This window comes from Galeopterus variegatus, unplaced genomic scaffold, assembly GCF_000696425.1.
Source record: "Galeopterus variegatus unplaced genomic scaffold, G_variegatus-3.0.2 Scaffold1669, whole genome shotgun sequence".
Classification (NCBI taxonomy): Eukaryota; Metazoa; Chordata; class Mammalia; order Dermoptera; family Cynocephalidae; genus Galeopterus; species Galeopterus variegatus.
The window spans coordinates 174,928-200,889 of record NW_007727780.1 but is presented as its reverse complement, the minus strand read 5'-3'; the positions used below and the strand labels follow the sequence as shown (position 1 = coordinate 200,889).

Sequence of the window (25,962 nt, the reverse complement as noted above, 5' to 3'; positions counted from 1 at the left end):
GTCTGTATGTGGGATCCGAACCCTCGGAGGGAGCGCCGCCGCGCTTCCCAAGCGGCGCACTAGCGCAGTGCGCCACCGGGCCGGCCCCAATCCCTTCTGTTCTTCAATTGAGGCAAAATTCATGTAATGTACCATTCACTGTTTTAACCATTTTAAAGTGTACACTTAGCAGCATTTTAAGTGTACATTTAGTACACTCACAATGTTGTGCAGCCACTACCTCTATCTAGTTCTAAAACATACTCATCATCTTTAAAGGAAACTGCATTCTCATTAAGCAGGCACTTCCCATTTCTCCCTTCCTGCAGCCTCTAGCAACCACTAATCTATTAAATTTCTGCCTCTACGTATTAGCATATGCTGGACTTTTCATATAAATAGAATCATACAATATATGACCACTCGCATCGGGCTTTTTTCATTTAGCATAATGGGTTTTTTTTGGGTCTTTTTTGTGACCGGTAAGGGGATTGCAACCCGTGGCTTGGTGTCGCCTGCACGGCGCTCAGCCAGTGAGCGCACCGGCCATCCCTATATAGGATCCAAACCTGCGGCGGGAGCCCCGCTGCACTCCCAGAGCTGCACTCTCCCAAGTGCGCCATGGGGTCGGCCCTAGCATAGTGTTTTTGATATTCATCCAAGTCATGGTTTGTGTCAGTACTTCATTCCTTTTTCGGGCTGAATAATTTTTAAGCACCCTTTGATATGTGTATAAATCTTTATTCTCATTCGATATGAATAATACTAGAAACTGTAACATTCTAATAGTTTTATTCTAATTATAAACTTGATTTTAAGGTAAAAAATAGTAATTTTAAAATACGCTTTTCAAGGGCCGGCCTGTGGCTCACTTGGAAGAGTGTGGTGCTGATAACACCAAGGCCACGGGTACGGATCCCTATATAGGGAAAGCCGGTTTGCTCACTTGGGAGAGCCTGGTGCTGACAACACCAAGTCAAGGCTTAAGTTCCCCTTACCAGTTATCTTAAAAAACAAAACAACCCCCCCCCAAAAAAAAAACGCTTTTCAAAATTGCATCCTTTTTAGAATTATTGGTCTAAACATCTGAATTGAAGCTATTAATTGAAATCTGGTTCTGAAACTTAGTTGGATTCATGGGACAGCTAAGTAAACATATTCTTCCACCAGTGTCATTGAGTCAAATGCCTAGTGCTTTTTTTTTTTTTTTCCTTTTTTGTCTTTTTTCGTGACCGGCAACGGATCGCAACCCTCAGTGTCTCACCCGTACCGGACTGGGACCGGCAACGGGATCGCAACCCTCGGTGTTGCCCCCGCACCTTGCTCAGCCAGTGAGCGGCCGGTCTGTATGTGGGATCCAAACCCTCAGCGGGAGCGCTGCCGCGCTTCCCAAGCGGCGCACTGTAGCAGTGCGCCACCGGGCCGGCCCCCTAGTGCTTTTTGTACATTCTAATTCACACACAGCTCTGAGAGATGGAATGTTATCTCATTACAAATTAACATTTGTTAGGGATCTTCTGGCTTTGCTCCAAAGTGGTGGAAATAATATATGTTAAATTCATATTTTATCTCACTATTTTCTTTTTGGTGGTGTGGGAGTCAGGATTTATTTTCTTTCTACCCCATCTCCTGCTCGTTGTTGTTGTTGTTATTATTTAATGGTTTTAGGAGGGACCAGATAGGATGAAGTACTACTTTATTTATTTATTTATTTTTTTATTGTGATTGGTAAGGGGATCGCAACCCTCAGCAACCCTCGGCTTGGTGTCTGCCGCACCGTGCACAGACAGTGAGCGCACCAGCCATCCCTATATAGGATCCGAACCAGCGTCGGGAGCGCCACTGCACTCCCAGCGCTGCACTCTCCCGAGCCAGCCATGGGGTCGGCCTAGGATGAAGTACTACTAAGAATATTTTCATCCAAAGGAAATCATAAATATTTTCAGGCCCTTTATTTAATCTTAAGAGTGAGGGAAAGCAAATACAAGAATATGGAAAAATAATAGACACTGTAATCTTCCCTGCTTTTGAAACAAAAATAATTGTGGGAATGCTTTTAACTTCTGTCCTTTATGTGTTTCTAATGGTCTGGTTTTTAAAATATGCTTACAATTTTATTTATGTATTTATTTATTTTTATTTTTTGGCAACTGACCAGTAAGGGTTAAAATTTATTTTAAAATCACACATATTTGCATTATTTGCACGTAAGATTAAATGTAGAGCATTGAAGTTGAAAAACTATAGGGTTTTAACATTTTTTTCTTTAGATTTTAGCTTAACGTTTCCTTTATACATAAGTATTATGTAAACAAGTTTCTGTGATAGGTACTTTGCTCCTGAAATTAGATATATGTACTTTTTGTATTCATTATAGATATGAAATTGGATAGTTATTCCTTTTTCTACACTGTTCCTAGCAGATTAAAAAGGACAAAAAATTAGGTTTTAAAAGTTTTTAGTGGTTTGCTTCCTTTACTGGCCAGCACCAAAAAAAAATTTTTTTTAGTTAATCTTTTATAAGATGGGATCTTATGATAAAATAATTAGTTTTAGTTTTACTGCTAAACATCTAGATTAAAATTTCATTTAAAAAATGTAAACAGTTCCCGGTGAATCTACCTTCTTTTTTTTCTCCAAACACAACAATTACACTCCCACTCACCCCAAACTTTAATAAATTGCACTTTTTTCTTCCATCAGGCTGAATTTTACAACAAATTCCTATTAGCATTTATTCTCTGAATTACCTTTTTTCAGTGTGTAACTGGTCTCTGCTCTTTAATAGTTCATATTGTAAGTTGGTTGATTAAAGCTAGAAATTATGCATGTTAGAAGAGGGAATTGAAGTGTGGAAAATGTTCATTTTAAAATGTTTCCATGCAGTATTGCAGTGCTGATATTTGTAGTGAAAGTACTTTTTCTCTGTCCTAGTGTCTTGGAAGGAAAACATCACCATGGCTACAGAAATTGGTTCTCCTCCTCGTTTTTTCCATATGCCAAGGTTCCAACACCAGGCACCTCGACAGCTGTTTTATAAGCGACCTGATTTTGCACAGCAGCAAGCAATGCAACAGCTTACCTTTGATGGAAAACGAATGAGGAAAGCTGTAAACCGAAAAACCATAGACTACAATCCATCTGTAATTAAGTATTTGGAGGTAAGTCTAATAATATGCTTCAGATGATGAAGCTTTTTTTTTAAATTTTATTTTTAATTTTATTTTTTAAAGATGACCGGTAAGGGGATCTTAACCCTTGACTTGGTGTTGTCAGCACCAGACTCTCCCAAGTGAGCTAACCGGCCATCCCTATATAGGGATCCGAACCTGTGGCCTTGGTATTATCAGCACTGCACTCTCCCAAGTGAGCTACGGGCTGGCCCTAAGCTTTGTTTTTTTTAAAAAGAAGAAAGTTTTTTAAATGTAGGATAGTAAGCAGAATTTCAAATTAGGCCATTTAAGGAGGACCACAAATCACCACCAGTACTTTTTAAAAAACCTGTGCATGAATCATCCTTTGAAAAATTGGTAAACCCCAGTTTAGAAATAGGCTTTGTTCTGAAGGTTCACAACAAATCAGAAGAGGGTATGTTAATCAGTAGGCCAACCTTAAAACTTGTAAAACCCACAATGTATATGAAATAATAAGACTACCAACATAGGAATATTTCATTGAGAACATACATTCAGAACTGCAAATGTTGGGTGTCAGAGTTACTGGCACTGGGAACATGGATTCTCCTGCTTTCCAAGCCTCTCATGGTAGGTAGCTCTTACAGATGGGAAAAGAGCTCTATTTACTTGAGGATTGATAACCTGTTACAGTCCTGTGGGATGAAAGCAACTCTGAGATGGTAAGTAAAGTCAGAGAAGAGGTCTGCTTAAAACTGTCAGCTTGATGTCTCTCCCTTCTGAGTACTTTATTTACTTGCTTATTTTTTAACCTAGGAGTTAGCCTCCATGATTGCTTTTTATTACTAATGTTACCATGTCATGTTTGTTGGGTTTTGGTCTGCTCTGGCCTTCTATGAAAATTTGTCTGCTTCTCATTACCTTAGACCTGTGGTTAAAGACCTATTTGTACCTTAGGCCTAATGAGCAGGCACATGGGAGAAAGAGATTCACAGATAAACACAGATTTAGACTTCTTGGGAATTCCAGTTGGGAAACTAGACTAGGAGAGAGAGTTTGAGAAGAATTAAAACCATGGGGGAGGTGCGAGGGATTGTTTTGTACTGAGGTTTTTGGAGGAATTGAGGCTATGTCTACCCCCTGCTCTGTTTCTTTTTATTAAAGTATAGGCAGGGAGAATGTGTTGGCGTCAATAGCATCTCAAGTGAATGGGTGGGGGACTAATGTGAGTAAAGCGAGGAGGGAAATTTTAAGAATGTCAGTAGGATAAGAGGGGAAATCTCTTTAAGATACTCATTATTATTCTGTATTTTTGAAAATAGTAATATTTTTGAATCCTGTTTTCTGCTAGCTTACATTTTGTTAATAATTTCGAATTGAGTATAATTAGGCCATATATTCATTAATCTATTTATTGATTTATTTAACAGAACAGAATATGGCAAAGAGACCAGAGAGATATGCGGGCAATTCAGCCTGATGCAGGTTATTATAATGATGTAAGTATAAGACATGTCATACTAGCTTAACAGAAACCTCTTTGCTTGGACATTTAAGCCTAAAAATAGGTTAACTCAAGGTCAAAATGGTCTTATTTTACATTTTTATAATTGAAATATTCTTAAAGTGGTAATGTAACGTGTATAAACCATGGGTTATATTTTGTCTCAGTTTTAAACTTTGCTTTTACTCTAATTATGGATGATGAATTTTTGATTTGGGGCTTAAAGCCAATGAAATATCCAACGAAAGACTAAAGTGCCTCAAAGTCTTATAGTAAGAAAGTTAATTTTATTGTATTTTTTTTTTTTTTGGCAAGTCAAGTGAAGCAGTGGGAGTAGAGAAGGAACAAAGAAATATGTAACTGGTTGTGATCAGTTTAGTTGTAAACACCACTGACTGCATTTGGGCCCACCAGAAAGTTAATTTTAAATTTGGCTAATTGTGAATGTGTTTAATTGGGTTGACTTTGAGGAGTAATTAGGAAAATCTAGTACCTAATCTCATACTTGATTTTGTTGTTTGTTTCGTGATATTGGGTATTTAACTTGCCTCTATCTCAGTTTTCTTCATTTAGTTACTATAGACTAATTGTAATGTTACAGTAGTGTTTTTGAAAGTCCTGTATATGTCCTCTTTAAATGTTGAAATAATTACCTTGCCGTGTTCCTGGTTTCTGCCCTGTGTGTAATCAGATCTGAACCCCCCCCCCTTTTTTTTGTAGCTGGTCCCACCTATAGGAATGTTGAATAATCCTATGAATGCAGTAACAACAAAATTTGTTCGGACATCAACAAATAAAGTAAAGTGTCCAGTATTTGTTGTTAGGGTAAGTATTTCGTTGAATATTTTTTGGAAAAATTAATCCTGAGTTAGTCTGCAAATGTTTTTGACAGGAGAAAAAAAAATTAAACATTATCTTAAATCTATATCTGGGATAACAGTTTGGTTTATTCCTAGTAATTTTATTTTGGAACCGCCAGTCATTTATCCATTGTAGCCTCATCTAGTAAGACATTACTTTTGCATTGTTTTTCTTCATGTTGCAATTTACGTAGAATTCTCTCTGAATACATGGATACGTATTCGGACTTGCCCTTGAATAGGAATGCTTTTGTTACTGTTTAGAAAGTATCACCACAAGGTGAACGAAAGGTTCTTTGGTGTTACTAGGAAGGAAAATACCTGAGAAGAGCTCAAGAACTATGGGACACGATAATTGACAAGGTACATAGTAGGCCCTTATTACATTTTCACTGAAAAATTTAAAATACAGGTTTTTAAATAAATAGTACATTTACATGGTTAAAAAGTTTTAAGTTTGAAAGGGTTTGCAATGAAAAGTCTCCGCATCTCTGTCTCCCAAGCATATAGTTAATTATTTCCATAGATGATGGTGTAATTTTCTTTGTGTTTTGATTATTTCATTTCCTAATTAAGGATGCCCTTGATGGTTAACAGTACCCAGAGGTATAGGATGGTTAATAGACAAAGTTGAGCAAATAACAATTGAAAAAAAAAATGGGATAGAGAAAAGACAGTCATGGCAAACATTAGTGGCATATGAGCAAAATAAGGTCTTCTGATATTAAAGAGGTGTGATAGCAGAGAGAACTGAGAGGAGCTAGAAGAGATGTCTGCTTGAGCTCCATGGAAATTGTTGCAGTTAGTCTTAGGTCTATTACTTGCCTTAGAGGCCTAAGGCAGCAGAAATTACTAATAAAGAAACACGGTTGTATGAGTAGAGCCAACCACTATGTAGTGTAATTTTCTTTATCAGGGAATTTGTCAAAGGGGTGTGATGTGCCACTAATTTTAATATCCACTTAGCATAAACAGAAAACCATTTTGAAATAATAAAATCTGAACATTCTCTTATTACATGGGGTAAATGTTCTCATTCAGGGATAAAGTTATAAGGTCTCAGGAAAAATTTGTATATAGTAGAGGTGCAGTCCAAATTAAAAGATATTAAGAGATAAAGATGGTTCTGAGTTTACAGTTTGATTGCCTACAGTATTAACTAGGTTGAGATTCAAGGCAGGTAACAGAAACTAGGAAGGAAGGAGGCTTTTATTCATAATAATCAAAACCATAACTATAGATAAGCAATAACAAGCTAAATTGTCACATATATTTGTCTATTTTACCAGATAATCATTTTATTTCTCTCATCCTGCTGTTCTATAAGTACACTTTTATTTTTCAACTCTTCGTCACAGTTTTTATTTCAGGAAATAGGATTGTTGTGTTTTATGCATTTACATTTTCTAAGGAGAATATTCGAGTGTGTAAATCATAGAAACTTGAGAATAAAATATATGTTGTATTTTGAATCTGTCAGCACTTATGTCACAGATTCCCTTCAGTATGACAGTTGTGACATTAAAATATTGGTGTAGTGTTAATTAGTCATGGCTCTATTAAGTTTTTTTGAGAGTAGTTCAGCGTAAGGTTTGTCATTGTTTGGTAGTGTGAATGGAGGAGAGCTTAAAATAATTTTTTAAGTATGTTTACTTGCAAGAAAAGTTTGATGTCCTTGATGTCCTTAGAGTGGTACTTTCTGTTATCCTGGCGTGTATTTTTTTTTTTTAAATAAAGCACTGAACTTTTCTGCCTGAATTTGTCCACTGACAGTGTAAGACATCAGGTCCTTCATTCAATCTTTGAATTTTATAGTGACCACTTTATTTTAGTCTACCATGTACCCTAGGAAAATGAGGTCTATGCATATTTTGTTTTGAAATGCTCTTTAAAGTGCATAGGTGTGTATACTATAGTGTGTAGTGTGTAGGTGTGTTATTCATAATGTACTTTAAATTTAGCTAAAGTGCTAGAACTTTCCCTGCACTGTGTTAATATAAGTTCTTTTCGGCGCCGCCGCACTTCCCAAGCGGCGCACTATCCAGTGCGCCACCGGGCCGGCCCCATAATGTACTTTAAATTTAGCTAAAGTGCTAGAACTTTCCCTGCACTGTGTTAATATAAGTTCTTTTCTGACAGAGTATTTGCTTATAAAGCTGAGCTACACTTAGATGAAAGTCATTATCATCTACTTAATGTCAATAATTGGATATTTTATAAATAAGGATTTTCTAAATGTTTTCAGAATTAGTGAAATTGGAGGATTTGTGCCCTTGTATAACCTATTTTTCCCCCCTCCCCACCTTAGTGGACACCGGAAGGAAGACGGTTGGTCACTGGAGCTTCTAGTGGAGAATTTACCTTGTGGAATGGACTCACTTTCAATTTTGAAACAATATTACAGGTAATGATAATCATCAGATGGTAGCATCATCCTGTGGTACTTGAGCTGTAGTCACTTTATTGGCGTTGTTAAAATTAGAGAAATCATTGCTGTGAATTAATAAATTCTTCTGTAAACCTTTGATTATATATTCTTTGAAGCTGTACCTTACAAATGTTTTCTATTTTCACAGGCTCACGATAGCCCAGTGAGGGCCATGACTTGGTCACATAATGACATGTGGATGTTGACAGCAGACCACGGAGGATATGTGAAATATTGGCAGTCGAACATGAACAACGTCAAGATGTTCCAGGCACATAAGGAGGCGATTAGAGAGGCCAGGTTTATACAAAATATACCATTTTCTGTAGTCCCTATTGTCATGGTTAAATTATTCTCTAAGTGTATTCTGGGTGCAGAGATGCATGGGCTCTGTCAGATTCTGGGAAACTTTCCGCACCCTATAAACACAATATTTTTCTTTGTTTTCACACATTCACCATTTTGCTGGCACCTTTCTGAAGTAGTGTTGTCCTGGTATCAGCCTTTGCAATATGTTAGAGATGTATTGTCTGCCGCATTTTGCACTGATTTTCTCCTTTTGATGGTTAATAATGTGTATACGTTATTCCTTTTTATTATCTACTGTGTAAGACAAGAATATTTCATTCTAAATAAAGAATTCAGTCTTTAATTATACAACTGAATAAAATCTAAAGCCTACAGAAAACACCTTCAGAATTCACACAAAATACAAGAAAAAAAGGCTTAAGTGAAGACCTGGTTGGCTTGGTTATGCCATGACTTCAAAAGGAAAGTATAGGACTAAAAACCCTCACAGATAACTCTCTGGATGTGGCAAACATTAACGGATTAATGAATGGGTTCTTCAAGCTTTGCAGCTGTAAGCAGACCATTGTCAAGAAGACTCTAGGACTTTTCTTCTGATTTACTGTTGATAATATCAGTTATGCAAATGTATATAAGTGGAGTTTAAAATATTTTCAGTGAGTTGTATATTTTTACATATCAATGAGATATGTATAGTAAAACTGGAAAAGAAAAAATTTCAAAAACAAGCCTGAAGAATTGCTGCAGCCTCAGAATAAAGCTAAGCAGCATTCTTTAAGGTTGTGCCACCCATGCGTGGGAGGAGGTCGACATGTTTATAGAAACATTATCCACTGCAGTCACCTGTTTCTACTTTCAGAATATTAACAGAAATTGTTGGATAAATGTGCTTCTGCTTTATAGACTTTGTCTTAGCGTCATCCCCATACGTGAGTTTTCACATTTGGTCCTTTCTTAGTTATAGGATTCAAAAGTTCAAGGTAGTTCTTCAAGTTAGTTGAGAAACTTGATGGTCTTTCACTACTGGGAAGAAAAACCAGCTCCCTCTTTTGCAGCAGATTCTTTGGCTTTAAACACAAATCTGTATGTCCCTATTTAAAGTTTTCCCCAAAAGGTTCATGGGATAGCTTCTTAGGAAGAAGGTATGAATGTTTCCCGCAGACTTTTGAATAAATTAGAAACTTTGAATGTAGGGATGTTTAGCAATCAGGTTTTTAATAGCATGCCCCAATTTTTTCATCTTATTTCACGAAGTGTTTTGAGGCAGAAGCTGATGTTAATTTTTTGAGTAGTATTCCTATGTGATTTAAATGACTGTTTGCAGGATTATTACAAACATAGAATTCATTTAGTTTCAACATTTAAGTCAGCTCCATGTGTTTTGCTGGTACAATAGGAAATACTATAGTGAGAGGCACATGGGTAGCATTAGTACTAATAATACACTCATAAAGTTCTCTGAATATTGATGATTGAAAACTAAGAAACAACTTCTCTGTTGAAGTTTTCTTTTGATGAGATGCGTATGTTAGCTGACAATATATTCTCTTTAAGGGCTTCTTCACTGGATACTTCCCTCTCCTGTATATATTGCAGCACAGTGTTTTTTATTTTTCCCTATCTGAGAAGCACAGATAATCTGTTAAATGCTGACTTCTTTCCCCTGCTGTGTGTCTTCATGTAACAGTTTCTCACCCACGGATAATAAATTTGCTACATGCTCTGATGACGGCACTGTTAGAATCTGGGACTTTCTTCGTTGCCATGAGGAAAGAATTCTCCGAGGTACGTGTACTAACAGTACTGATTGGAATATTTAGGGAAGGCATTTGTGGTTAAATCATCAAAATACCACAACACCTGCTTACATCTCCATCCAAGTTTTTTTACATATACACCGTCTCAGTCAGGCTTTTTAAAGAAATCCAGACACTCTCTGGTTCACAATCATTTTGTAGATTTTTATTACTAATATTATATTTGAATTCTTTCAGGTATAAATTAAATACAAGAGCTCCTCCTTCCCCATTACTCAAATTATCTGTATGCATCTTTTAGGGCTGTATTCCTTTTCCTGTCTTGTAGCCAGGATACCTTTCCCCAACATACTGACATCATAATCTTATTTAGATAGCTCATGTTCTCTTGGCAGTCATTTTACAATATGAATTAACCGACAAGATAGAGGTGTCGATAGCTATGCTTCTCAGTGTTTCTTTGAAAGCGGTTGGTTTTTCAGTATACTACATTTGTACTACATGGCCTATTTATTACTAAGTTTGGGAGGGATTGCTTGTTTACTTTTATTGATTTTATAATTATAAATAAACCTCTATGAATTACTCCTACAAAAGAAATCCATATTTTCACTTGGATTATTTTAGATTGTTGGATTGGATTATTGGATTAGATTATTGGTATTCATAAAGTAGAGCTGTTGAAATATTAACAGTATATCAATACCATTTATGTGAATTTAGTTGTATTAGATTTAGGGAATTAACTATGTTGTATATATGCAAAACAAACATCAGAACAAAAACAATTATACTTTTAACTAAATCCCATTAGTTTACTATTAACTATGAAGGTAGTATTCTTATGTGCTTAATTTGAGCCTATACAAATAGTACATTCTACTCCATACTTTTGATTCCAGTATGCCACAAAAGTACCATGTTCCTCTGACACGTGAATGCAGGTTGGGAGAATGGGTGCCACACGTAACGGGTGTCAAGAAATTATTATTCAGAGCTTTCCCTTTATGTTCAAGAGTCAGCAGAATTTGTTGTCTTAGTTGAATTGTAAGTTTCTTACAACTTTTCACAGCTTTAATTGCAGCAAACAATGTTGACGCTTTCTAGACAAGAAAAGAAAGACAGACACTTGAGATCTTAGTTGAATTGTAAGTTTCTTACAACTTTTCACAGCTTTAATTGCAGCAAACAATGTTGATGCTTTCTAGACAAGAAAAGAAAGACAGACACTTGAGATAACTTTAACCCATATTTCAGAAGCCAGTATCTTTGATCACATTTGCTTAAACATTCCTGGCTTTGCATGTTTTGTTTGGGTTCATCCACAATACCATATCACTGTTAAGTAACATGAGGAAAGAATACCTGTCATATTGAGGGAGTATACTCACTATGAAGGTCGTAATATTGTACAACTTCAGAATGAGATGGAGTCTTTGAATTCATCTAGTCTGAGTTATTTTATGGATGAGCACCATGACTTAGAAGGCTTAAGTGACATGTTCAAGATAAAATAGATTCAGAACTAGAACTAGAATCTTATCACTTAACTTCCAGCCTAATGCCATTCTAATGTTGTAGCTTTTCTCACTATTTGTAGAAGTCTTCGTTGTTAAACAAAAATAAGATAACATATTTTAGGCTTTGAAAATCTTTAGAAATACAGAGGAAACAAAATAAATTGATTTGTTTAAAGTAATTCTGAGGTATCAAAACAATTTAACAATGGACTATACAAACTGAAGTCTGATATAAAACCACTCTGCAGCTTGGATTAAAAAAAGAAGAAAATCTATAATATTTTTCCATCCCATGTTCCAGTGAAGCATTTTCAGTTTTGGTAATGAAACTCTTTGTAAATAGTGCTTAACAACTTTTCCTGTGAAATTTAGAGTGTACGAGAGAGATTAAAACTGGCAGTTAAATATTTTTAGGTTTGAGTTCAGGCGAATTTAGATAAAGTTAAGTGGATACCAGATCATTACCTGTTTTTCCTGTAGCTTGAAAAAATACATCAATATCATGTCTATATTAATTAAATGAGAGTCGAGCTTTATTTTTTATATGAGAGCTCTTTATTCCAGGTTTTTACTATGGAAATTTCAAACCTGTACAAAAGTATGATGAACTTCCATGTACTTTTATGATTTATGTTCTAGCTTATTTTTATCTTTTGCTTTGTTTTAAAAATATTCTTCCTTTATAGTCATATTTTTTTCTTAGTACCCTCGTGAGTATAGGAGACAGATTTGGATATATTAAACTGTTAATTATACCATCTGAGCTGTAATTCTCATAGCAGGTCTGGTATAGTAGAAGAGTTATTAGATTCCAATTATCCATTTTCTTACTTTTCTAAAATGAGTCTAAGAGATTTTCTATCCTCCACTTGGTGGGTAGGGACCGGGAGATAGACAGTGGATCTATAGTAGTCTCAAGGCACAAGGTAAAATTTTTAAAATAAAATTTGAAGTGAATTTAATTTAGTTCTATTTGGAGGGAGAAAATTGAATCACAAAGTCAAACAAATAGGAACAGGATGTTTCAACTTCTAAAATGTCACTTGCGCTATAGTAAGGGTGATGTTCATGTAGCCCACATGTAATATCTGGTAAGGAAGTTCCTCCTTTTCGTGATTAGTGTTGTGCATCAAGCCAACACTTTTGGGATCAAGTATTAAGAAAATTCAAGAATATTCTAATTAAGTTGACTCTTTGTGACTATATAGTCCAACTTTTTATCTAATATCTTTTCTACATCATTCCCCCAAATCAGTTTTCTACTCACATTTTCAGTGTTACAGTATTCACTACCTCACATGATTCCCTTTTCCAATTTTAGACAGCTCTAATTTTCAGAAAATTCTTTTCCTTGTGTCTGAAATCTGCTTTCCTACAACTTGCCTTCTGGAACATCAAAAATTAAGTCTGTACTTTCTTCCACATGGCAGCCTGTTAAGTATTCAAAGACAGTTATTGTATCTTCTCAATGTAGACTTTCAGCTGTAAGCATTCAGAGTCCCTGTGCATTTCAGAAACCATGATACCATACTTTTGAATACAGAGTTTACAGTTTCTTTTTAGTGTCATTTCTGAGATTGTTCTTATGCTTCTTGGAAAAGGAAGAAATTACAGAAGAGAAAAGTAATCTGTATTTTCTCAGGTTTAAAATGAGGGTAGATCTATTGTCAGGAGATTTTGCCATGTGAAAGGCTTTGCTGGTTCGTTCATAAGTTGAAAAAACGGACACTTGCTAAATTGAATACACTGCACCATTGAGAAGCACTGTGTCTCTGTGTACCCACTACAAAAACATAAATGTCACCATAGTTTATATACATTTATCCTTTTTTTCTAGTTTGAATTATGGCATTCAATTTATGGGCTGGGAGCAAAATAACATTTTAATTAACAGCAGGAGTATATGAGACTAAATGAACCTCTAGGTTACTGATGTTCATGCATTTGACTCCAAGTGAAATAATGCTGTTGAAATCCATTTATTTAATAAATGATTAGCAGTATCTTCTAAGCAAGTTATCTAGGTAGAAGAATTTTTTACAAGGTATGATCCCTGCTCTCATGCTTAAAGTTTAGTAGGGAAGGCAAGATATTTTAACAAACTTTGAGGTGTTTGATAACATGGTAGATGAGTCATATGAGTACTGGAAGGGTAGTTTGATTGGCATAGAGGTGGAAGCAGATCACTTACTACTGGCAAGTTGAAAATCAGTAAGATTTCATAATAATAACAAAATAAATTTTAGTAAGAGGTGTTATATTCTTTTTCTTTTTCCTTTTTTTAAAAATTATTATTTTTTGGCAGCTGGCAGGTATGGGGATCCAAACCTTTGACCTGGGTGTTGTAACACCGTGCTCTAACCATCTGAGCTAACCGGCCAGCCCAGGCATTATACTCTTAAAAAGTTCATAGTTTTCAGCATATTTTCGTTTTGTTTTACCTTCTTGACTTTAATAATAATAATAGCTGACATCACTCTTACAATATATCAGGCATGTTTTGAGTACGTCATTTAATCTTCCCAGTCACTGTGAGATATGTCCTGATTATTCCCCATTTTACAAATGAGTAAACCAAGGCACCAAAATGTTCAATATCTTGCCAAAGGTAATATAGCTTATAAGAGGTAGGGCCAGCATTTGAACCCAGGTTGTTGGCTCCAAAGTTTATGTTCTTAATCACTATGTTAAACTGCCTCTTTTATTTTGCAAGTAATGCCAGCATGGATTTAACAGTGTCTCCCTGAGCTGTTATGACAGAATTGTGAAGTAAAGATATTTGGGGAGAGAAGAGTATGGGTAGGGGGAACTAATTTAGGTACTCAAGTTCATTTTAATACTCTTTTAAAAAACTGTTCATATAGGTTACAGGTGTTAAATGTATGATACATAGATTTTAGGCTTTGAATGCATGATATATTTAACAACAAAAATATTAAGCCCCATTGAATGATTCAAACTACAAATGGGTTATAAAGTATATAGGAGGTTATATAAATAGAACAAGGATGTAAAGAGCTATACTGAGATCTTTTCAGGAGGTAAGAGCTGTTTTCAGTTTTCAAATATAGCACTTATGGAGAGGAAGTGAATCCTGCATACTTACCACATAACTTAAGAAAAATATCATTAGTACTTTTGATAAGTGTCTGTGTGTCCCTTCCTGATTGCATTCAACTGTGGTTTTTAGTAAATGAGGTGAACCCCGACACAAAGGTCTTTTGGTTTAACAATATGTTTTTTTTTTTTTTTTTTTTGTCTTTTTTTTTTTTCCGTGTCCGGCAACGGATCGCAACCCTCAGTGTTGCCCCCGTTCCGGACCGGGGACCAGCAGCGGGATCGCAAGCCTCGGCGTTGCTCCCGCGCCTCGCTCAGCCAGTGAGCGGGAGCCGGTCTGTATGTGGGATCCGAACCCTCGGACGGGAGCGCCGCCGCGCTTCCCAAGCGGCGCACTATCCAGTGCGCCACTGGGCCGGCCCAGCAATATGTTTTTGAACTGTGTGAAGACACAGTTATAAAGTCTGAATGTTCTGAAAAACTCTGGTGCTTATTATTGGAAATGATTTTATTTATTAAAATAAAATTGGCAAACCACATAGTTTATGATACTGTAACTAACTTATTTCTACAAGGCTTTACAAAACATTCTAATAAGTTCTGTCTGTTCTCCCCAAGACAAAAAAACAGCCAGCTTCTTTTAAAATAGCCCATAGCACATAACTCCTTCCGCGGACATAGCATGCTTTAATATTAAAAGCACTTCAGGCACCTCTTATTAATCATCCAGACAACCATGGGAATGCATTTGACATATAGACGCCTGTTTTCTCTATCTGTAGATTCTTATTTTGAGGAAGAGTTTATATAAGGCTCTTTTCTCTCTGCTATCCTGAGAAGACTGGACCATATAAACTCATGGTAGGTTTTCTTATGTAAATAATTTTCTGGGTATATTATGAGAGGGAAAGAGACTTAATATATAATTCCTAAAGCACATTATTTGAAGATAATTAGTGTAGTAGGGTCCTGAAATATTCATCTTATAAGGTGCATTCATATTTTTGCAGGAATCATTATACGAGGCTTTGTCCTTTCTCTGCACTTATTTAAAAAGACTGTACATAATATAGCAGAAACTTGTTGAAAATCTGCGGCTTTGTTTGGATGACAGAGCTGTGTGCTGCTGCTGTTGTATTCAGTGTTCTAGTTAAAAGTCAAGAGCCATTCCCAGATGCTCTTTTGTATATAAAGATTCCAATTTTTTAATAGCAACAAGTCCCTGTGGTTAATAATTTAGGAAGTTGGTTTTCAGGAACTTGGTTTTCAGAAAGAGCCTTTACATCTTTCCATTTATTAAATATCTATTGTCTGCTTCAGTTTATTTTGAGCAAGGCTTACATTTCTGTTTGTAATCAGTTACCTTGTTTTATATACATACATATTTTGGTAGCTGGCTGGTATTGGGATCTGACCCTTGACCTTGGTATTATAAGGCAGTGCTCTAACCAACTGAACTAACCGGGCAACTCCTACCTACCCTATTATATTATAGAGCTTCCCAGCTAAAGAGGTCTTTGATAGTTTTTAAAGTTAAAATTCTGAGCTTTGGAAAAGCTGATAAAATTAGATGAATATACAATATGCTTTGTTTTTTTTCATTTTTAGTGGGGAGATCTTTTAATAAAGTACATGATTAAAGTATGGTATTATAAAAAATAATTTTTGTCAATGAGGGAAGCAAAGTACCAAAATACTGTTTTTTCCCCAATAGTCACTTTTTTTCATTACTCATTTTCTTATGATATACTAGCGTATATCTTATATACTTTTTTATTAGTCTTTTGCTTATGATATACATCTCTAAGATATATATTTTAAGAAACACCTATAGTGTTGTGATCTCTTCAGCTATAAAGAGACTACAAGAATTTCTATTTAAAGGAAGAAATGGTAGTTTCTAGGTCATTTATTCTTTCTTACAGATTGTTTCATAAAGTAGCCTTAATTTTTCCAAAGGTACTATTAAATCTCTCAAAGCCAATCTGCCAAGGCCTATTTTTGTTTTTTTCCCCCTTGAATGTATTTAAATATTTAATATAGTTCTCTTGGAGGAAGAATAGTATATATGCTTCCTAGCATGGCCTTCTCCCTTTACCTGTTAATGATTGTAGGAATTGCCTCAGTTTTCAAGTTTGCTTTGTCGAAAGTGGAAATTATAAGGATTCTACCACATTGAAACACTTAGGAAATACTGAGGGAAATCAACATGAATGAAGAACTAAGGAGTACGGAGGTGGCTTCTAAAAACCTCCTTATCAAGGAGCTCAATGTTTTGCCTCCAACAGAAAATTTGTATGTTAAACAAAAGTAATTTCTGATGCTGTGAGTCATCAAAGATTACAGTAGTAGTTCTTGGTGCTGTCAGGCCTAATAACTGCTTTTTCTAATAAATAATTTGTAATCTGTACTCTTCTGAAATGAACTTCATTCATAACTGCCACACATAAAACTTTTTTTTAAAAAAGGCACCAACGCACACATACACATGAGCTCCGAGAAAGAAAATCTTCCCAAAATGTTTGTAAGGGGCATTACTGCTTCTACTGATAACCAGTGGTTTGGAATAAGTTGTGCTAAAACAACCCTATTATATGATTACCGGAGGGTCAAGGATATTGTAGCTAGACCATAGGCAGTCTTCTGAACTAATATGTGGATCATGGTAGAGAAATGGGGCTTTATAGCTATATGATTGAGAGGTCATTTGCAAAGTAAGTTTTCACTGGATGTTTGTTATTACTTGTGAGGCAAGTATGCAGTGAGTGCTGTAAGAGTCTTTTCCTGGTCTCTGCCCTGTTTTAACATTTTTTATTAATCCAGATGGCTTGCTTTGCAGATTTACAGATGATTCAAAACTGCAAGCAAAAGTTTACTAGATTTCAGGATTCGCGAAGATGTTGTGATGTTAGACTTAACGAATAGAAACTTAAAATGTAAAATAGAGATAAGTGTAAAGTCCTGTAGTTCATTTTCCAACCTCAATCCAGAGTTCGTTAAAGTGGTTTGTTAGAGTTTATATAAAATTTTGGGTTTCAGATGATTGATGTGAACTCTTGAGGTGTTGCGCTTTCTCCATTTAATAGAAATAGATGTTCAGAATGTTGGAGCTTCATTTTTGAAGGGAGTTGATGAGAATGGAGAAGGGTCTGGAAATCATGAGGAACAGTTAAGAGAAGTTTAGTATACAGCTTGTTGAAAGAGACAAGAGAAGGTTATAGTCTTTTTCAAGTATTTCATACAATATTTTGTATGGAAGTAGGATTGGATAGAGGACCATATAGATTTCATATTGGAATTAATTATGAAAATTTTTTCCTATAGAAAGAGAATGGGTTGTTGTGTGAGCTATTGGGCTTCCTGTTGCTGAAGTCATGCTACGTTTAGCTGTCAGGGAGATGGTACAAGGCATTCCCTTTTCAGATGGATGGTTGGATGTGATAATATTTAACCTGAATTAGGTTGTCTTGTTAACCATAGTTTCATGTTTTAGGACAGACTCAAAAATCTGAAAGTCAATCGTATGGACACATGGGTTACAAAGGGTTTAGTGGATAGGATGTATCCCATAAGGAGATGTTGCCAACCTGTCTCTTGAGACATTGTTATTAACCCTGTTGTTTGAAGTAATGGATGGAGCCTCAAAATCCACCTAATCTTTTAAAAAAAAATTAAAAATATTTACCTATACTTTTTAATTGTATGTACACACACATAATATAGTAGACAAATCTTAAATGTACAGTGTATTTTAACACATTTTACACCATCTAACCACCTCTAGATAATATATAGAATATTTTCAGCACACCAAAGATTCGAGTTTATTTTGTGATTTTGTGGTTTCTGTTATCTCACCTTCCATTGTCAAGACTTGTCTTAATTTCCTTTCATTGATTTGTCTCTATATTCTTTTGAAAATACTTTGAAGTTTTATTACTTTTTTGATTAGCTTCATCTGCTAGTTTCCAGCTACTAAAACCAACACAGTGAAAGTTAGTTTATAAAGACCTGGGCCGGCCCGTGGCTCACTTGGTAGAGTGCGGTGCTGATAACACCAAGGCCATGGGTTCGGATCCTATATAGGGATGGCCGGTTTGCTCACTGGCTGAGCGTGGTGCTGACAACACCAAGCCAAGGGTTGAGATCCCCTTACCGGTCATCTTTAAAAAAAAAAAAAAGACCTAGTATTGCATATGATTTATAATCACAGGCTCTAAAACCTGAATGATAGTTACAGTTTTAGCCCTTGGCAGCCGTGACACTGGGGCAAGTTACAATACCGTGTCTGTGTTCTCATCTATAAAATGGGGATTAATAATAGTACTGATCTTATTGAGTTATTGTGAGAATTAAATGAGTTAATTCATGAGAAGCAGTTAGCCAATATCTTCACATAAAGAGCATTCAGTCAGTGTTAACTATTATGTTATTTCCACTAATTTCAGAGGCTGCTTCCATATCTCTAGCCTATTTAAGGATTATAATTATTATTTCAGAAGTGTATTTTATTTTTCTCATTGAAATGTATTTTAGCTTTTGTTGTTATAGTATTATAGGTTTTTATTTACAGGTAGTTCATAAATATGAACACTTGTTCAAACAAAGTTGTCATGATTTTCAAATATAAAAAATTCAACAGATATGAACTTAAAATTGGCCTTTTTAATGTCTTATAGAAGCATTTAAAGATTCTGTCTTGGCTGGCCAGTTAGCTCAGTTGGTATAGAGCACAGCTTTATAACACCAAGGTCACAATCCCCATACTGGCCAGCTGCCAAAAAAAAAAAAAAAGGTTCTATCTTAGTAGATGGATCAAATATTTAATGACGACCCACTGTGGCCAAGGTGCTTTGATGCTTCTTTTGCTGATGTAAATTTGAGATGTAGCATTTTCCCTTCGCCACGTCCAACGTTTTCCTAGTTTTCTCATTTCTTTGTGTTTTGTGAATTTACAAAGTATTATAGTGAACAGGAATGCTGTATACATTGAGAATGAACACTTCACAGTTCGTGTGTCTAGACTGTTTCATCAGGGCAGCATTTAGTTTTACTTGAGGGGAAGAACAGGTTTACCTACTGACCAACCTGAACTATAGGAATTAATTTCTAACCCCATTTAGTAATAAAGTTGGATGAGCAAATAATAGCTCTGATAAAATGTCAAATCTTTTTGCCATTTTGGATGAGTAATTTGATTAGCAGTAAGTTAGGAGTCTTGGGAAAAGTGTACTGTACATATTTTTGTTGCAGTGGACAAGATTTAAGTACAGAAACCTAATGTCATCTGTTTGGACCTCCACCCAATCAAACTTTTCAGTTCGACAGCAGGCTAACTGTAGTATATAAAATTCTATCCCCAAAGTCTTTGGTCTAGTTTGTTGCATGGTAGGAGCCAAATCCTTACCTAGGATGTAGCAGATGTGGGCTTGAATACATGATTCTAAGGGGAAATAGGATAATATTCAAAGAGTCATCTGGAATTAAAGAGCATTTAAGTTTAGTGATTTCTGAACTTAAATCCTGCTTCTTTATTGAGGTCATATAGTATAGTACACATTTTTAATGTTCGTTGTGTAGACCCTGAATGTTAAATACTTTAAAAGTTTGGTGTTACTAATATTTTCTATTTTTTTTTGTAATGGTCAAATGTGATCATTTAGTTTCTTGAAATTTATGCCAGCTGTTTCATTTACATCTCTTTCAAGTATATTACCAATCTGATTTTTGAGGACATTTTTAGTTTAGTTTTTAATGTGCCATGCAAATGTAAATTACCAGGGGTCTTCTGGGTGAAAATAAAATTAAAATTCTTCAGGAGTATTTACTAGGTATTTTATTTGGACTATTCTAGCAGATCATTAAATTGTTTACTATAAACTACCTAAACTTTTTTTTTTTTTTCCTTTTTTCTCTCTCTTTACTGACCGGTAATGGAATCGCAACCCTCGGTGTCGCGCCTGTACCGGGGACCGGCAACGGGATTGCAACCCTCGGCGTTGCGCCCGCACCGCGCTCAGCCAGTGAGCGGGAACCGGTCTCCACATGGGATCCGAACCCTCAGCGGCCCTAAACTTTTTGAATTAACTTTTAAATGTAGTTTTTTCCTTTATACTTTGGACTTTTTTAAAAAAACACTTCTCCCATGTAAGATAATACATTTATGATTTAGGTAGCACATATTAAAAATTAGGGATCGCAACCCTCAGTGTTGCACCCGCACCGCGCTCAGCCAGTGAGCGGGAACCGGTCTCCACATGGGATCCGAACCCTCAGCGGCCCTAAACTTTTTGAATTAACTTTTAAATGTAGTTTTTTCCTTTATACTTTGGACTTTTTTAAAAAAACACTTCTCCCATGTAAGATAATACATTTATGATTTAGGTAGCACATATTAAAAATTAAAGCCTGTGAAATGATAGGTATTTGAAAGACTTAGTATCGTGGAAGGAGAGTTTTAGTCCTTCATGAGGAGGTACGCTAAGTACTGTGATCATTGTAAATGGTAAGTTTTTGCCGTTATTGAGGTCTGTACTTTAAAGAGAGAGTAGCCAGTAGTGTTGTTTACTTCATCATTACTTTAGAGTCACATTTGAATTAAACGTGTGCTAAAATTCACCAGGCAGTAAATCTCTATTTCTCAAATAAAAAAAAAATATTAGAAGATATTTACAAGAGAGGTTGGATTTAGTGGAAAAGATCAGTCTTCCTATTGTATTACTTCTAATACCCTAATACAAATATAGGTGAAAAAGGAATAAACTTACTTTAAAATGGAGCTTATGAATATTTTAACTCATTATTTTCTAAAATATCTGTTAATACCCAATGTACTACATGGGCTCAGAGAGATCACAAACTTCCTTTTCCTACTGTGAGTTACACAGTCATTACTTGTTCTAAATATCTTTTCTTTGACTAAGCTTTTGTTTTTTAAAAACTAGTTCTTGTTACATTGAAGTCATGGTTTTGAACTGCATGATGACATGAGAAATGAGTTTAAATCATTGTTCCGGCTGGCCAGTTAGCTCAGTTGGTTAGAGCACAGTATTAAAACACCAAGGTCAAGGGTTTGGATCCCCGTACTGGCCAGCTGCCCCCCCCCCCCAAAAAAAATCGTCGTTCCTTCTGCTTGTTAAGTAACCAGGTTTTCATGACCCATAAAAAGTAATGTCGGTCTAACAAGAGAAATCAGATTGTAACATGTACAACACCAATACGGGCAGTGATGATGAAAATTTTCGCTCTCCAAAATTCCCAAACAATGCAGATTCCTAAGAAATGATATACCTTTGAAGACAGTGACTTTTATGTTTGAAATGTCAGACTGAAGCTGGCATTTTTGTTTTTTTTTTTTAATCTCTGGATGTGATTAATACAGAAATAACATTAACTGAAAAGTGGGAGATTTTGCACATTAAAAAAATCAGTGAAAGTATATATGAAAATCTTGATTTGTTTTCTTCTCACAGCTAACCTGATAACCCAGATATTCTAGTAGTTAAGGTGAGCATTTTTTTTTTTTTTTTTTAAAGTTGCCACCTTCTACTTTTTTTCTTATAGCTTTGGTTTTATTATTATTGGGTATTTTCCTGGTGCCCTTGTTTTAAAATACCTCTAAACCTGGTGTAGCCCAAATACTTGTGTTTTCTCAATTGAAGGCATGCCCCTGATTAACTCCTCCTCATTCTCCTAATCTATTTGGCTTGATAGGCTTCTCCTAATCCTTAACAATTTTCAGTGTGATTGTCAGTAATGCTTTTTCCTTCATCTGAACCATTCAACATGTTGTAGCATCGTCTTGACATTAAAAGCAAAATGGAAGAAATCCTATATTAAAATCATGCCAAACTGCCCTCCCTGTGAATTACGAGATGTGTATTAACAAGTTGTGTTTTAGAGTCATGTTTGTAAGCCTAGAACATTTAGTCTATTTTTATTCCACCATTAGTATTCACAAGTGTCAATACCCTTTAGCCAAAGTACCATGAATATACCTGTGGTTGAACAAATTGGATTTATTAGTCACTCCAACAAAGAACACAGATCATAGGGAACTATGGAGTTTCCCAGTAAGAGGGTGTTATAAACAATCTGTTACAGGATTTAGCCTTTGATTGGGTAATTTTGGGGAAGACCTAAGGAAGTGTAGGGGCTTGCTCTGGTTTGGCTACTGTGAGAAAGTGGAGGAAATTCTATGATTTGGTATCTATAAATCTTACAGGGAGGGCAGACTAGAGTGAATATAAAGATGTATTGGTTAAAGAACTAGCTGTTATTCTTGGCTAGAGAGAGAAAAAAAGATGTTTCATATTTTGTAGGTTGTTTTTTTTGTTTGTTTTGAGACTGGCCGCACTGCGCTCAGCCAGTGAGTGCACTGGCGGCCATCCCTATATAGGATCCGAACCCACGGCGGGAGCGCCGCACTCTCCCGAGTGTGCCACGGGCTCGGCCCACAGTGACCTTGTTTTTTTTGTCTCACTTTCTCATAGTGTCATATGACTACATTTGATAAAGATGTTAAGTGAGATTGTCCACCAGGAGAACAAAATGGTTAAGCTGTAATGTCAGGTCATTTTGTAATGTTTGTAGTAACATTGAGGCTTAGCTGTGAACATCAGATTAGTTCTCAGGTCGGTGCTACCTTTTTTTCTTCCTTAAAAGCATTCAAATCCAAGTGGCCTCTACCTATGTAGAGACCTGCTTCTGACTGTGTAGGGAGGTGAGGATTTAGTAGCAGTGACATATTGGGCATGTAGGTTGGAACAAGCTGCAACAATGACAGTTACGTTTTTACAAAACAGCTGTTGGGGAGCAATTGGTGGCCTACTAAGAGTATCCCATTTTTCAGCTGGATAGAAGTAGTAGTGAGTGAAATACGAACATGTTCTTTTAAAGAAATAAATGAGTTTTCCCATGTTAATCTCTCTTGGGGATTCTAGGGTTTACCTCACTAAATTTAGTGTCTAGGAATTAGAAGCATTTTTAGTGCTTCAGGAGTTGTTTCTTGATGACTGGCGAGAGTCAACTGTTCATTTTCTGTATGGTCTCTGTGAATACAAAGCAATAAATATCAAAGGGATTTTAAAGGTTTTGAAGACTTGTGAACTGTTACATACCTTACAATAACAAATTACATTAATTGTAGAATTCCTTATGAACTGTCAGGTTGACATTAGGCAGAGAAAGAAACATGTTTTTACAGTTCTAATCTCCAGATTAGTTATGTGCATCTAAAAAGATAACTGAAAAGGTCTTTGTGTTTATTCATTTTTTCAAGTAGTTCCCGAGTCCTGTGTGCCAGGTGAGGTGCCAGACACTGGGTATGGGGGAGGAATCAGTTATTCCTGTCTTCATGAGCAGTGTGATGACTGGAGACATTTGGTTTCAGAGCATTCCTTTTTTTTTAAAGTTAAAAAATGGTTTATTACAGGTAGAAATATACACAGTATAGATGGAATCAAGCCAACTATCAATTAAATATAACAAACAACAAATTATGTGTAACAAATTACATTGGCAAAAACTCCTAGAAATAAGGGAGCACATGACTGAAGGATAATTCTTGTGAGAAATTTAATCACCTGTTTGTTTTAGAATATGGTAGGTCAAGTAGACACATAATAAGCAAGAATATAGGGTATCTGAATAACCCAATGAATAGGTTCAATTATGTTTATGAATGTATTGCATAGTTTTATATTGTGTATATTATCTTTATATTGTATATATTCTCTTCTTCTCTTACACCCATTGAATGTTTACCAGAAACTATCGTGTACAAGTATCTGTCCACAAAATAATGATTATAAATTCTAAAGCGTAGAGATTCTATGAGCCAGACGATCAGAGCATTTCTTTTAATGACATCTTAATTTCATGTAACATATATTCTGAAATAATCATTGCATTATTGTGTTATAGTACAGAGAATAATATCTCTATGATTGAGGTAACTATTGTAGTTTTTGTGACTTTAAAAGTGGTAACTTTTAAAAATCAGATATTGAGCATCTGCTCATGCAAGTCCGACAGTGTCTTTAAAACATGGAGATCGTGGGCTGGCCTGTGGCTCACTCGGAAGAGTGTGGTGCTGATAACACCAAGGCCATGGGTTCGGATCCTATATAGGGATGGCCAGTTCGCTCACTGGGTGAGCGTGGTGCTGACAACACAAAGCCAAGGGTTGAGTTCCCCTTACCGGTCATCTTTAAAAAATAAAACAAAAATACAAAACAAACAAAAACCATGGAGGTCTTCAGAACAAAATTTGTCTTCTGGTAAACTCCACAATAGGCTCAAAACTGAATAAATTTTAAAACTAGAAAAGTTAAGTTTGTAGTGAGTATAAGACTTAACATGAGTATTTATTAAAAGTCTAGAGTACATTTAGGTAGTGTCACATGATTACAGATTTCAACATGGTCTATCTCCGTCAGACAAGACATGTTATAGGCAGAACCAGCCTCTTCAGTAGTACCATTAGCTCTGTCATTGGTCTATAGAATTTTCTCATAGAAATAGACTGTCAGCATTTTTTGTCATCAAAATCTTCATAGCTTCTTTTATTATAGTTTTGAATGATTATGAGAACCTCAGAAACTTTTAAGAAAAGATTTAGGGCCGGCCCGGTGGCGCACTGCTACAGTGCACTGCTTGGGAGTGCGGCGGCACTCCCGCTGAGGGTTCGGATCCCACATACAGACGGGCCGGTCACTGGCTGAGCGAGGTGCGGGCGCAACACCGAGGGTTGTGATCCCGTTGCCAGTCCCGGTCCGGTGCGGGCGCGACACTGAGGGTTGCGATCCGTTGCCGGTCACGAAAAAAGACAAGAAAGGAAAAAAATAATAATAATTAAAGAAAAAAAAAAGAAAAGATTTAGATTGCAAAAGCTTTAATATCTTGGTTCTTTCAGTAGAGCAGTAGTAACCTTAAAATATTGTCGATTTGTGGCCGAGCCCGTGGCGCACTCGGGAGAGTGCGGTGCTGGGAGCGCTGCCTATATAGGGATGACCGGTGCGCTCACAGCGCTCACTGGCTGAGCGCGGTGCGGCCAGTCTCAAAAAGGACAAAAAAAAATATTGTCGATTTGGACCAAACTATGAAAACTTTTCATAATAAGATTTTTTCCTAAAGACTATTCCATATAAATATGCATTAATTTATTTTTTAAACACCATATAATGAACTCTCATTTAAATTTTATTTACTAAGTCCAGTACATAAATTTGCGTGGAAAAGAGAGCATGTTCTAGAGTTGCCACAGATTTTAGGATTGATAGGGAAATTATTATATAACATTTGTGTCTGTGTCTAAATTATGTGTAGATGCCAGAATGCATCTTCATATAATTTAGACACACAGATTTCTGGTATATTCTCTTGGTAATAAGGTTTAGTATTTTGAAACTAAA

The 25,962-nt window shown here is 35.9% G+C and overlaps 1 protein-coding gene and 1 long non-coding RNA gene across 3 annotated transcripts in view; both read left to right on the top strand.

The window, feature by feature from the left end:
* Nucleotides 1-25,962, top strand: part of WDR33 (WD repeat domain 33) — a 120,590-nt gene that overhangs the window by 46,024 nt on the left and 48,604 nt on the right. Inside the window, exons 2-8 of one of the 2 annotated variants that reach the window (XM_008578349.1) lie at nucleotides 2,914-3,140; nucleotides 4,544-4,612; nucleotides 5,338-5,442; nucleotides 7,786-7,881; nucleotides 8,054-8,205; nucleotides 9,902-9,999; nucleotides 15,331-15,409. In XM_008578349.1, coding sequence (XP_008576571.1) covers nucleotides 2,937-3,140; nucleotides 4,544-4,612; nucleotides 5,338-5,442; nucleotides 7,786-7,881; nucleotides 8,054-8,205; nucleotides 9,902-9,999; nucleotides 15,331-15,359 — 753 coding nt within the window. In that variant the 5' untranslated portion in view covers nucleotides 2,914-2,936 and the 3' untranslated portion in view covers nucleotides 15,360-15,409. Of the gene's footprint in view, nucleotides 1-2,913; nucleotides 3,141-4,543; nucleotides 4,613-5,337; nucleotides 5,443-7,785; nucleotides 7,882-8,053; nucleotides 8,206-9,901; nucleotides 10,000-15,330; nucleotides 15,410-25,962 lie in introns of those variants that run through there. The other variant, XM_008578350.1, reaches the window with a different exon arrangement.
* On the top strand, nucleotides 20,652-21,326 carry LOC103595050. The gene is made up of 2 exons (XR_550904.1): nucleotides 20,652-20,720; nucleotides 20,933-21,326. It is a non-coding gene; the product is annotated as an uncharacterized LOC103595050 (long non-coding RNA).